The sequence below is a fragment of the Monopterus albus genome, unplaced genomic scaffold (genome assembly GCF_001952655.1).
Source record: "Monopterus albus unplaced genomic scaffold, M_albus_1.0 scaffold76.1, whole genome shotgun sequence".
Lineage (NCBI taxonomy): Eukaryota > Metazoa > Chordata > Actinopteri > Synbranchiformes > Synbranchidae > Monopterus > Monopterus albus.
In genome coordinates, this window is record NW_018127956.1 from 768,633 (window position 1) to 782,919 (window position 14,287).

The 14,287-nt window shown below is 40.6% G+C and overlaps 1 protein-coding gene across 1 annotated transcript in view; it reads left to right on the top strand.

The window, feature by feature from the left end:
* The window catches only part of ntn2 (netrin 2), a 36,873-nt gene extending 29,528 nt beyond the window's left edge, over positions 1–7,345 (top strand). Inside the window, exons 5-7 of the mRNA XM_020606377.1 lie at positions 962–1,015; positions 5,660–5,734; positions 5,824–7,345. Coding sequence (XP_020462033.1) covers positions 962–1,015; positions 5,660–5,734; positions 5,824–6,209 — 515 coding nt within the window. The 3' untranslated portion in view covers positions 6,210–7,345. The remainder of the gene's footprint in view (positions 1–961; positions 1,016–5,659; positions 5,735–5,823) is intronic.
* The last annotated feature ends 6,942 nt before the right edge of the window (positions 7,346–14,287 follow it).

A 14,287-nucleotide genomic window follows, 5' to 3' on the forward strand; every position in this document is an offset into this window, starting at 1 on the left:
CACCACCCCCCCCCCCCCAATCTCTAAATCCAATCAAAAGCAAATCCTCTGGGTGGAAGCTAACCTAGTGTTCCAGTAACTGTTTACAGTAAAAGCAGAGGGTCTGTTGTTAGTATTAGCATTTGTATTGGACAGACAGTGGCTTACGATTAGAAGGGAAGTCCTGGAGGAATTCCACAAGGCACTTTTTAGTGTAGCCAGCGGGCACAGCAAGGGAAGATGGCATCTGTCTCAAGATGATCCAAACAAAATTGCCCTCTTGCTATCTGCCCATCTGTCTATACATGCCTGCCTGGAGACGACACAGCAGGGTTAACCCAGCATCTGTTAGGAGAGTCCAAGATTAATCTAGTGCAACTACCTTTCTATTTTAATCAGCGTGGCACAAAGAATAACTTCTGTCTCAGTTGTATAATGTGTGCCAGCGCCTGAATGAACAGATTTATCCAAACTACATGGTAAATTTGTGGTATATTTACAGCTTTTAAAACTTTCATTTGGTCTTCTGAATGCCATTATTTCCACTTAGATTGTCTTAAGATCTTTCAGTGTATTCCTTAAAGATGGCAGTGAAACCGCCACATTAGTTTGTGGTTGATTTGAGCCTGTCTTCCCTCTCACCAGCAATAAGTCCCCTTGTCATTGTTTATCTAATATGTCTGTCTGTGATTCCCCATGTGTTTTCATAGTCACCATACTGCCATAAGCCAAACCTACTGTAAAACAACACTTCTCCTCAATACTAAGTTTACCCTCTGTATTTTGTTGTATTAATATATTCACAGAACCTGCCCATTCCCACTCTTTGAATTACTTTTAATGAATTCAGGCATACTTCATTTCTTTGACCACACATACACTCTTAGCAGGCATCCAACAAAATCATTCAGACTATGCTTGAACGTTACAGATTTACATTTGACCAGTGAAATAACATTGTGTTTCTGGTGTGTGTTTTCAGAAATCCCAGTGGTCAACCCCACAGCTGTGGTGAGCAGCACAGAGGAACCAGCAGGTTAGTATACGCTCCATGCACCTCACCCATAAGCACCCCTGCTTTGTGAGAAGCACAAAAACATATTATTTGATATTCCTGGACTTGAGTTTTAAGGTGTTGTATAAATATTAATGGATGGTGGGTCCTTTTGAAGTTGTACAAAGAAAGAGAGTGCACTGGGGCAGGTAGAATTTTTCCATTGTCTTGGCACAATGGAACCTGTGTCCTTGGCACAGTTTTTCCAACCGCTAGCCTCAAGTTAGTGGAGCCTCACTGTGCCCAACGTATAGCTGCAGCTTAAAGCCAAGGCCAGCAGATAGATAGGTGATTAGTTATAGTTTAGCAGGGCGATATAGTGGAAGGGAGAGTTTTGAGGTATGAAAAGAGTGCTGGCAAGTGACTGAGGGAAATTTGTTCACTCTCTCCCTCTAAATCTCCAGTTTATGCTCCACTCAATTACCCTTCCCTTCCCTTATTTTTTATTCTGCGGCTGTTTGATTTAAATGGGGTGTTGATTTGGAAATGTTGATTCATTATTAGCTTTATAACATATATCATCATGTAGGCTGCAGACTGTACCCTCCACTTTCCCAGTCTATGCCATTCTGCCACTGTTAAAGTACAACATTCAAATATTAGACACAGTGCAGTTTGAAGGTCTTACTTATAGGGTTAAGGATATTCGTAATGCCGAAAGGTCGAACCTGGTCACACAGCCAATGTGACTGTTGCATACAGTAACCACAAAGGTGGTTCACATTAAAGAAACAGAAATACACTGATTTGCTTTCTGGCGAAGAATTATATTAGAAGACCGATACTTCTCTCATGTCTCTGCAAGTAGATATAGTTAAGCTGAGCTTAGTGGCTAGCTTTGTACAAGACTGGAGTCTTTGTCACTTTTGCAGTTTGTTTGTTTTTTCAGATTTAGTAAACATGACATAACATGTTAAAAATAGTGAGCTTTGGAGATACTGGTATCAACTTGTATGTGGATTTTATTACTTTTGGACAAAGCTAGGCTAGTTCCTAAACTAAGCTAACGCTAACTGGCTGCTTAATATTAATATTGCTTAATATTTCCTGCTTAATATTTACCAAACAGACATGACAGTGGTATCAGTCCTCTCAAGAAAGTAAATAAGTGTATTTCTCAAAATGTCTAAAAATTCCTTTAGACTTTCAGTAAACAGACCTTAGTTACAATATTCTCACATTTTGAGTTATTCTCCTCATTCTCTCATTTAGTTTCTTCCCTTTCCTTGCATTACTTGGACCTTTGAGCTTTCTGAATAAAAAGTAAAAATACACAGTACAGTGCTTTCTTGTGTTTACAACTTCCCTGGGAAAGTGTTATAGGGTTCCAAGAACACAAGAGTTGCTGATCGCCAATTCACCCCACACTTTACCAAACACATTTCCCCCATTTTTCTTCTTCCTAAACTACCATAGAACGAGTGTCACCATCAGAAACCTAAGGCCCCAAAATGTTTTTGTGTTAGGGGCGGTGGATGCAATTTGTCCTTGTCATGCCACAGTGAAAAAAAAAGAGGACATCAAGAGCCCTGTTGCCAATTGTGCATGTTTTCAGAGGGCCCGTCTTCTGGGTCAGCGGGCAGTTCACCAAGAACTTTTCCAGGTGAACAGCCAGCAGTAAGCAACTCTTCATGGGAAAACGCACACTGTCCCCCATCCAGTGTTTAAACACTGATACCTCCAGGCCAGCCACTGTATACCACACACACACAAACACAGACACACAGAACAGCAGTGATCTAATGAAATCCATGCACATTTCATGCAAATGCACGCTTGTCACAGTTGCATGCACACTTACATGATAATGATCTGCACATGAAACCACACACTCACTTATAATGAAAACGACCTTCAGCAAGTTATGATATTTAACATCATTTTTTGACATCTGTGAATAATGTACAACACACATCCTTCCATGTTCACACCTCTCCGCCCGCCAACGTTTACACTTCCATTCATTGTTTCTTAAAACATCACCAAATCTCAAGGTTATTGGAAGCTGCCCTCTTCTCTCTCTTTCTCTATTTCTTTTCTTTTCTCTTCTCTCTCTGGATAATAAAATCTCCACTGCTGTGATATACAGCCAAGCCTCCTGGACATTTTTATGGGCTCCTTGGTCCCCTGCTCCTTCCTTCTCCAGCCTTCCTTCTACTGCTCCAATCCAGTACACCCACCCACCCCCAAAAAAGAAAAGGTGCAGCACCCATATTCTCATGCAACCAAAGTGTAATTTCTTTCTCTCACGACTGCTTTCTTTCTTTTTTTTTCTTTTCTTCTCTTCCTCTTATTGGGACATTTCATGTCCAGCAATTTTATTTGGTTTGCTTTGGAAAACAACATGGCTGAATGGTTTTCCTTCTGAAGGCAATGAGAGGCCTGACCACAGATACCAGTTCAGTTAGCAGCATGTGGTTTTTCAGTTTCATGCCCTGACATTCCAAGCGAGCAGTATGGTCAGCTTTTCATGCCCCTTCACTGACACAGGCTGAAAGTATGATGGAAAACGACCTTCATGGCATTCACTAGAATTTCAGCTAATCATTTTTGTATTTTTTCTTTACTTTGTCCTTCTCATAGTTTCATAATTTAAATAAGTGGGCTCAATATTATATGGTTCATAAAATCCAGTGGCATCCATTCAAGTACAGTAGAGCCTTGCTAATGGTCAACAGTGCCTCTTTCTTTCTTGCCACAGCTCCAGACATATTACTATGAAGACAATTTAAAACAGACTGCAATACTTAAAAATGTTATCAAGGATTCTTGTCATCATCTGTTTTTGAATGTTCATTTAATGTTGCCTGTCTTCTGTGTTCCACATTCCCTCTGCTCTTTGCTCATGGAAAATGTGTTTCAGGATCATAGAGCAAAGCAAAGCTTTTAATGTTGAGATGACAAAATAAATATTTCAAGATCACGAGAAAACAAACCATGACAAACAGCTATATGCATGTGCCCTCAGGCCTTCAAAGGGTTCCATATCTGAATTAACATATCTCCAACTCTCTTAGTCGACAGAAAGTCATTTTTCAACATCAAATGAAAAGTAAATTCAATTGTCATTGTTAATGTCATTTCTACTCAAGTTGCAAATAAACCTTGGGCTATGTAGCACAGAGGAGGTACAGCAGTTACGTACAACCAAAAAAAGATTTTGTATTTCCATAAGTGGGGTAAAACTATGGAATAATTTAAGTGTAGACATAAAAAATAGTAATAGAATTGACGAGTTTAAACATAAGTATAAAGGTATGTGTCAATCAAGATATATGCAAGAACAGGCTCAATGATTAATTAGATGGATTTACTGCTTGCAAACCAATGATGGTAAGATGATGTCATGGGGTAGGACTGGATAAGTCTGACTTCTTCCTACTCCATTCAAGCATGTACTAGGTATAAGCACATTGATATTGGATTAGCATTTGTTGGATATGTGTAAAATTATGTGTGTTGACATATCAACTGTCTTTACATGCTTGAAAGAATAAATCAAATCAAATCTAATCAAAATCAATCAAACCAGTTGCTTCAAATCCAAGACTGAGAAGATGAGGGCACAGCAGGCCTTCTCTTTGGCTGAAATTTGTGTGAAGAAAGGCCAGCTTCAAAAAGATTTGTGTAGATGACATTTGGCAGCAGAGCAGGTCGTCCACCAGTTGTAGAGTTGGTGGTTTGGTTCCCAGCTCCTCAGTCCACATGTTCAGGTGTCCTTGGGCCTTTATCTGTTAAAGTGGAAAAGCACTATATAAGTGCAGTGCATTAACCATTTGATGACTAAAGTAAGCCAAAGCTGGTTTCAGACCCAAGAAGAGTCACTCACCCAAGAGGACCATTTTAACTGTCACCATTATAATTTTAACTCCTCATCACTGGCAGCTACACCAATGAGTGGTCAGTAGAGGTCATCTGTCCAATGTGTGGTCTCAGTCATCACAGTGGCAGCCAAGGCCTATTCACATCAGTCCAACCATGACCTGCTTCCGCCACGTTCTGTCTTTTCTCAAGACCCTAGAAAACATGTCAAACCGAACACTTTTACTCCTCTGGTATGTTTCACTTGCTGCCATGCAGCAGTTTGGTAAGTGATTTGTCAGAGGTTGTATTTTAGCACACAAAAACTGAACCAAGCTTAACGTCATCCAACATGCTGCAGTTTCCTTTGGAGTCTTTAGCCCTTCAGTGAACATAAATTCTTGCAAGGACAAGGGGGAATATGGCCATAGTCATCACAAAGTTTTAAACAACACAAGTACAAATATAATCTAATACGTTCTGTACATATAGCTTTAATACATCATACATATTGGTGTATAACAACCCAAGCCTGTGTGCATACGCACAGGCAAGCATATTGTGATATACATTGATGCTATTGAGTGTGTTTACTGATGGTAACAGTTTGTCACATTAACTTGCATTGCAGCTGTGCCATTAGCTATTTATGTACAACAAGAGCACCACAAAAGGCACTATGAAAAGGTGTGGCATAGAATTAAAATGTAATGATTATAAAATGATTCATATTTCAAGTGTGCAAGAATCCAAGGTTGTATAAAATTTGAATGGAGTTACAATCTGCCTTACGGGAGTTAATGCTGGTTGTCCTTGTCTTTGCAGATTGTGAGTCGTATTGTAAACCAGTGAAGGGCAACCTGAAGATCAACATGAAGAAATACTGCAAAAAGGATTATGGTGAGAAAGTAGATTTCAGAAGCTACTAATAGATGTATACACTTTTGGGAGTACTGACCTGAATGCATTTTTGGTCAATGTGTTCCTAGCGGTTCAAGTGAATGTGCTGGACATGGAGACAGTGGGGGACTGGGCCAAATTCTCAGTCAATGTGGTGTCTGTATACAAGAGCCGCGACGAGCCTTTGAAGCGAGGCGACAACATCCTGTGGGTACACATGAAGGACCTCGCCTGCAAATGTCCCAAGATCCAGATGAGCAAACGCTTCTTGGTGATGGGCGGCAGTGAGGGTGGAACGGGTCCAGGGACTGGTCCAGGGGTTGGTCCTGGAGGTGGAGCCGCCAGTACAGGGGCGGAGCGTGTGGGCCTGATGGCTGACAAGAACAGCCTGGTGATTCAGTGGAGAGACATTTGGACAAGACGTCTGAGGAAGTTCCAACGCAAAGAGAAGAAGGGGAAATGCAGCAAAGCGTGATGGGAAAGCAGTGTGAATCCCTGCCTCCCCCTCCACTACCCACCTGCATAAACCCTAACCTTTGACTTGTCCTTTCTCCTCCCCCATCATGGGAGCACTGCACATTACAAAGACTGCATATACCCTACCTGTTTTAAGGACCACAGTCTGTGTATATTGTATAATTATTTTTATTTTTCAAGTTTTGCCTTTGTTATGTCACTTATCTTTTTGTCCAATTGGTTTGCCTTAAAAAGGGACCATTAAAAAGGGTATGAAGTGTAGACAAAAGTAGACCCCGTTCCTTCAACAACAAAAGTGGAAATGTTCACTCATTCCCCAACTATGACCTCCTGTCACCCAGCCTCCTACTCCTGACATGACTGACTATCTCCTACCATGTTTCACTTCTCACATACAAGACTACCAGTGCTCATACTTCACATACAGCTCTAAGGATTTTATTCAGGAGTGTTTGTCATTTCAGAGACATGCTGCATACCCTGCGTTTCTGTGTTGAAACAAACTCGGATCAGCACCAGCTGGACCATCTGACAACCTTTCAACATTTGCTGTTAAAACATTAATAAAATGGGCCTACTTGCTCCAGGTCTTTGCAATAACGGCTATGGACTTAAACTAAAGGAACTCTTGTACTGTGAGGAACCATGGGCTCCTTTTGTGGGAACATTCCCCACAGCAAACCTCAGTTTCACCACCAACGCTGCTGCCACCAAACAGCCCTCACATAAAAAACTGCTAATGTAGGCTCTTATATCAGCAAGTATTTGATGCTACTGCTCATAATAGAGTTTAAGTTGTTTGTGTGGCTACTTGTAATCTCAACCATCCATATCCCAGCCATATTTTTATTTGAGATATATCCCTTTGTTTCATTTTAAATTGAAAACTTCCTGTTTGTATGTGTGAGTCACATTCCTCTGAGACTGTGCCACTTCACCACTAGTTCTTCTCATGTGGTTTATGAAGACATGCATCACCATCATGACTCACTGCCTGTCACTTTTTCTGGAAGAAAGATTAAGCAGTGTGTATAAATGGCTGGAATTTTAGAAAAATACCAGTATAAATACCAGAAGACGTTTTGCTTTATGGTAGTGATCTTCCAGATGTTGCTGTGTGGCCACTATCTTTTTTTTTTTCCAGTGACTGGCAGGCTTTTGTTTGCCAAAATAAGAGATTGAAAAGAGAGTTTCTTTTCATGCAGTAAAAAAAACAAAGTCAGATAAACAACATAGTCGTGTTTTTCTTGAGTATATTTTGACAGAATGAATGAGGCTGGAAAGTTTTTAGTGTTCACTGATTGTATTATGACATGAGAGGATCATATTTCATTCCTCGTGTGCTTTGTTATGTTTGCATGTTTGTGGCTTTTGCTGGTCCATCAAAATCTTACAATGCGCAGAGCAAGGACTAAACCAATATGAACACTAAGATCCAAAGAAAAACTTCCCAAGTCAACTACTCCCACTTAACCCACCCAAACGCAGTCCCTGTCATCCATTACCAAATAAGTATAGTCAGTTTTTAAATTCAATTATGAAAGTCAGGACCAACAAAAACCACAGAGAGGCCCATCTTGTTGCTGTCGAGCTTTTTATCTGCCTTTTGCTGTTATTTCATTTTGTAAAGCACATTACAATTTATTTAAATAGAGTACAAGATAAACACACAGCTTTGAGGGGTGCATCAAGCTAGTGTAGCAGCGAGTGTGCCGACAGGCGTATCATGCTGGGTAGTGGTTACACTCCTTTGGCTGCAGTGGTACAGTATGTTTGGTTTGACATTCTTCCAAAAGTGTCTCTCCTCTGCTCTCTTCTCTGTGTCAGCCACCACTCTCCCTAAAATCCCTTTTTAACCCATTTTGCATGTCGTGTATCGAGTGTCTTAGATAAGTGACGGCACAGTGATTAACTGTGCCGCACTGTAGTTCTTGTTTTCATGTTTTCCAAGAATGTATGTCAAACTGTGAAGGACACACTCATACAAGTGTATGGTCTGATTGTAAGGGTTTATGAAATAATGCCACCAAGCTTAAAAATGTGGATGCCATGACACGACAGTTGATGCTATTATTATAAACTATGAACAGGGTTCAACGTTGTTCAAGTGATTGTGGATTTCATGTTGTTTGCCTCATAATGATTTTTTAATCATCCAGTCCTAAAAACAACCCATAACCAAAATGAGTTGTCATCCACTGTGATTCCTGTTGTGTGATGAAAAAACAAAGGATAAAACAAGCACTGAAGTTTGGACAGTGCAATGTCCAAGGCACAGATCCTGCTAATGGACTGTCACAAAAATGCAGAACCAAACAGTCAATTATTTGTGTGTTGGCTGTCCACAGTGGCCTGTCAGACAGGTGGTGTTACAGTAGCACCAGTCTCTCGCATTGTGATGAATGGTCAAATTACTGTAGGTGCTTATGAAGCCTCTCTGGTGCTCAACTCCTTAAGTGCCCGACACACACAGAAAGTGCAGTGAATCTGGACTTCATTTCATTTACTGTAGAATCCCGCAAAGATCCTTCTTTACTTTCAAATGGCTTTCAGTTTTTCTTTTCCTAAGCACCCACCCTGAATGTTGGACTAAAGATAAATAATCAGATGTTATTTAGGGGATCCAAAAATGTCTTCTCTTGTGAAAGCTAAGTAGTGAGCCTCATAGTGAGAGCCGTCCTGTTGTTTGACCTTAACAAGCCCGGCTGCTTGGCAGTGGTACTATGGCCATCACTGCACTACTTTGTTTCCCCCTTTCTCAGCATTTATAGCATTCACAGGTATGTGTATGTGTTTGTGTGTGTGCCTGTGGGGACCAGAACCTGTTTACACACCTTATGCCTTCCTTATGGGGACCAGATGCTGGAAACCACCGTGCAAATCATTGAATTTTAGAGTTGTTTAAGGTTAGGGCAAGGTTAGTGTTAGGATTAGAATTTGTCTCCAGGAAATTAATGTAAGACAATGGAAAGTACTTATGAGGAATGAAAACAAGTGTGTATGTATGCTTGTGTTTGTGTTTAATTACCTGTAATATACCTGAGTAAACAAGTGATATGCACATGAACTGAAAGTGCAGAGAGGTGAGAGAGCTGTCATGTCTTTGGGTAATAAATCTACAGCCTTTGATGAAGACTTATCTTTTACATTTTCCCATTTTTTTCTGTTTCATTTTCATCTTTTCATCCTACCTTTAATATGTCTTGACACATTTTTAATATTGTAAATACTGTAAGTCTGGAACTGCCTCTGCCAGTTATGTTGTCTTGTTTAAAATGTCACTTGCCTGAGATGATTCACGTGTATGGATGTGCAAACCAGATGGTGTTATATGGATGTAGAAACCAGAAACCAGAAACATATGATTTTGTGATCCCAACCAGAAGATGTGGTTCAGATATTATAGAGAATGCATTCCTTTTGGTTTTTTGTGGTTTCCAGACAACGGCCACCCAATTGTAAATGATTTTGATGAGAATTGTGTTAAAATGTGACATGAGCTGATCGGCCCCTCTGCCCTTCCAATAGAGTTACAGACAGAAACTGACAGAAAAACCAATTTCTGTTCTATTAATGCCTTAAAAATAATGATTAACTCACACAAAATTGTCTATCTGTCATCCTTTGGGAACAGAGGGATTGTTCCCTTAATTGAGCCTTGCTCTTCTCTTCTATCAAAATCATCTTTGTACATTTTCCTCTGAGGCAATGAACCACTGACTTTTCAATCTAAATGATAAAAAATAAATTATTAGTTAATGATCTGTGTGTTGTGTTTATCATCTGTCTCTATAATAGCAGTCATTAGCCTGAGCTGCAGAAAAGATATCAAATTGATGTGTATGTTTCCCATTGGATTTTTTTTTTGTGTTTCCCCTCACAGGGGTGAGACTGGGGTTTGAGGGGGGAGAGTACTGGGTAGATGGCTCCCTTCCACTATGAGCAGAGCAACAGCTAAAGCTCTGTAAATAAGGACTGAAGCACACACATAAATGTACATCTCACCTCTGAGGAAACCCAAGTCCTATGTCAGGTCCAAAGCAGGAAACTCCTTACTCTCTTTCCCCCTTCCTCACCTACTGTCTCCTCTCTCCTGGTTTCCCCACCCTCTAACCAAATAGGCTAGCTCCATCCATCCTTCTCAAGGTAAATTACAGGAAAGTGACCATTTATCAGCACTCTCTCCAAACAAGGCCATCAAGACTTTGAGAATAGACATTCCTGAAATAATTTCAACAGACATACCATCACAGATGTCTCCGCATTGAGCATATATATCCATACTGGACATTCTGGCCTCCCATCAGCTTGCCTGTCCAATTCCCATTACACCAAAACAGTTTAATGCCCTATACAACCAGTGGAAATCAAGATTTATGATCCTATGAGATATTTGAGTTTGTGAACAATAAAGCCACACTGCCCCAACTTTAGGACTGTTCTGAGTCTTCTGGCTTGTTTTAGCACATAGGTATTCCCACCGTGATAACTGTACAAATGCCATGACTTTTCAGAATGTATGAGGTAGATCTCCATAAGAACTGGAACAGTCTATGAAGGTTCAGACTGGTACCAGAGTTAAAAAATAACACTTCATATCCATCCATCCTTTATATATAACGCTTATCCTGAACAGGGTTGTGGGACATTTCATATCATATTCATCATATCACTTTAGTTTTCTCTCTGCATCTCCTTGTGATATACAGCGTGTAACATTTTTACCTTAGTTCAACGTTTCTTTAGGAAGTACATGCACTGCCTCCAGTATACAGGTTTGACACAGTATTGTCCTTTGGTTAATTGGTTCAACGATTAAAAGGGGAAAAGTCCCTATCTCACTTTGATAAATCTGAAGTTACTGGCATCCTGGTGTATGAAGAGCTGAGGAGCTCTCCTTGTGTCACTGTCAGTAGCTATAATGATATAGATAAAGAGGTTGTTATATTAATTACTGTCCCATTCCAACAAATGTGAAAATGTTTCATTTTTCAAGTGTCTTTGGGCAGCCACTTCAGTGTTTGCAGAGAAAACTGAGCTCTTGGGAGTGACTGGAAGAGTGCTGCTGCTTCAAGTGGTGGAAAAGAGCAAAGCAGATCTGGGAGAACACTGTATTGTCCAACTGTCCATTCTTCCATCTCCCTATCCTACTGACATGACACACACACACATACACAGCCACACAAACACTCACCACCCAGTGTGCCGAGGGGGGGGGGGCACACACCGATCTTGGTTTCATAAGCTGCCAAAGCGCCTCCACTGGCTTTAAATGGAGCCTCATTACCACTGTGTGCTTCAAAGATCAGCAATGACATTTTCCAGCATGGGGTCTTTGTGTGTGTGTGTCTGTAGGTCTGTTTCCTAAATCTTCTCTCTTCCCTAAGGTATTTCTTTTATGTTTTGCCACATTCATGACTTCCCATTCTAATGATCTCTATGACTTATTTCCGTTTTTCATTTTTTCCCCTCAGAGACCATGAGTGCAAGTGTGAATATCTGAATGTACCTGTGATCACTCATGTATCTGTGAGTCTGTGAGGGTCACCAAATACTAACTCCCCTGAAAACCACAAAAAATGTGGCAAGAAATCTCTGCGGACCAATATCATAAATATTCAGTGGCTGAGGTCTGATCTCTCTCTCTCTCTCACCGCCGCATGTCTTTTCTGTGAGTGAAACCAGCTGTCGTCTGAAAAGACTTCACTCCCTCTGGAAATGACAACATGCGTGACAGTGACCACACCTCCCCTTGCACATCTGTCATCCTTCAATCTCTCCATCATTCCTTTTTTCCATATAACTACAACACACATTTAATCCAAAGGAAATGTCTTCTTTTCACTTTCAATCCATCTAAAGCCGACCGTATTCCTGATGCTCACGAACAGTTTTCCAGACAGAAACACACAATGTGGAGGACTGCATGGGACTGCTGTTGCACAAACTGGGATTTAGTGTTCCTTTGTTGGTCTTTTTTATTGGAGAAACAAACTTTATTGGGCCAGTGAGTGACTGAAAATGAGTGAGGAATAGGGGGTAATTTAAAACCAGTGTGGTCCCTGATAGAAGCATTGTGCAGCACAAGTCAGCTCCTAATCTGCCCCTAAGCTTTGTGTTTGATTGGGTACTGTTGAAAATGGGGATGAGTTTGCCTCTTCAAAGCCTGTAACATAAGAAGAATGTGTGTGTGCGCATGTGTGTGCTACCCATGTATTAAGGTGATAACAAAAAGCGAATTGTGTGCAGATGGACAAACAGAAATTACACTGATACATTTTGCATAAGCCCTATGTGAGTTGTCTGGCATGTTACAGCACATTTTAATAGCTTTGCTTCAAGAATTACAACTCTGGCTTCAGGCCTGAGTAATTGCTAAACTTTCATTTCAATGAGTGTACATTTTTAATGATGGATAAAAAAAAACACGGTCAGTTTGTTGATGTGTTGTTTTTGGAAGGGAATGCTCCATCTGATCATGGCAGGCTACTTTATTATCAAGCCTGGGGCAGACATTTGGTTTAGGATAAAGACTGGATACAGAAATCTGAGAGCGTCCTGGGTTTGACTTTGTCAAAAAGTCAAAAATATCATTCTTCTTGAAAAGACAATTTAGTTGGATGGGATAACAGAGAAGAAGACAGAAACACAACGTCTTTGTTTTATCTCTGCTAACTGGTTAGATCTAGGTCAATTAATCACTTTCCTAAGACATACATGGCTGAAAAATGAGGAACATTATTCATTTATACAACTGTATTTTACAAGTGATGACAGATTGAATGGTGAAAATGTGCCATTTATGGCATATCCTTGCTGAACTGGCTTTGGGTTTCATTGGTCTCATCCAAGCCTTTGATGAAACATGCAAAATTTTGTGGTGAATATTGGGCAAGCTGTGTTTAAAATAAATCCGACTCATTCTTTGGAATACATACACAGTTTCTTTATAAATTGGTCGAGAGGAACATTTTGTTGCAGTGTCCTCTTGAGTCGAGGCAGACTGATGCTGACACTATTCTGTCGATGGTTTCCAAAAGATCTGGATCTGGACAGAGTTTAATCTCAGTTTTTATAAACAAAAACCAGTTTCACTTCCTTTTTGGATTGAAATAACCTTAAAATGTTTCGGCTTTTTCCCCCTACATCTTTCTGTGGTCCCAAGTCTTCCATTTGCCATTCATAAAAAACTAGCCTTAGTAAGAATGTGCCTCTCTTAGCCCGACTATACTGTAACACACTGCGTTATGATGGGGCAGATCCACTTCAAGCCTCATCTGTTGGCATTTAGCACTAGCTTCCCCACCTCTGCACCGATGTCCGGCCTACATTAACTGCCCTAATTTGTCTGCCAAAGCCCACTCTGATTGCAACCATATGATGTTATGTGAAAGGTGAGGGAAGCCTATTTATTTGTGAAGATGGACAAAGAGACAGAACAGTGGCAAGGTCCTCCTCTCTCGATTTCCTATCTGCCTTTCTGTAACCTACTTCCCCTGAAAAGTAACAAAATAAAGAACAGAACAAGCGTCAAAACAAGCAGGGTAAGAGAAAAAGTTAAAAAAGGAAAGTGATTAAAGAATGACATGAAAAACAGTAACCACAAGACAGAGTAGGGGCAAACTGGGAACAATGTGCAGTGGTTAAAGCTTGAATTATGGTTCTGTGTTAAATCTACGCTGTACCTACAGCGTAGCCTGACGTGCACCTCTCCAGAAATGTAACTGCACATTGCGGCGATGCAGACAACACCACCTGTGAGTGGTTGCATCACATGTCCTTGTCTCAGTAGCCGGACAAGAACGTAACATCCCCCCCCTCGTTTTGCCTCAGTTGGTTCAATAATTGAACCAATAATTGAATCTCCTCTGATGTCTCTTATCTGTGTTGCAGTAATTTCAGTAAAAGTAACTGCTGTTCAAACATCTATTACTTTAACTCCCACGTGACCGGCTCAGTTTCAAGTCATTGTTTGTAAGTGACAGAAGCATAGACACATCACCTCCAACCAGCACTTTGGCAGTGTAGTTGTAGGGTGACACAGACCCACCAGCGCACAAGTATAAATTCTCACAA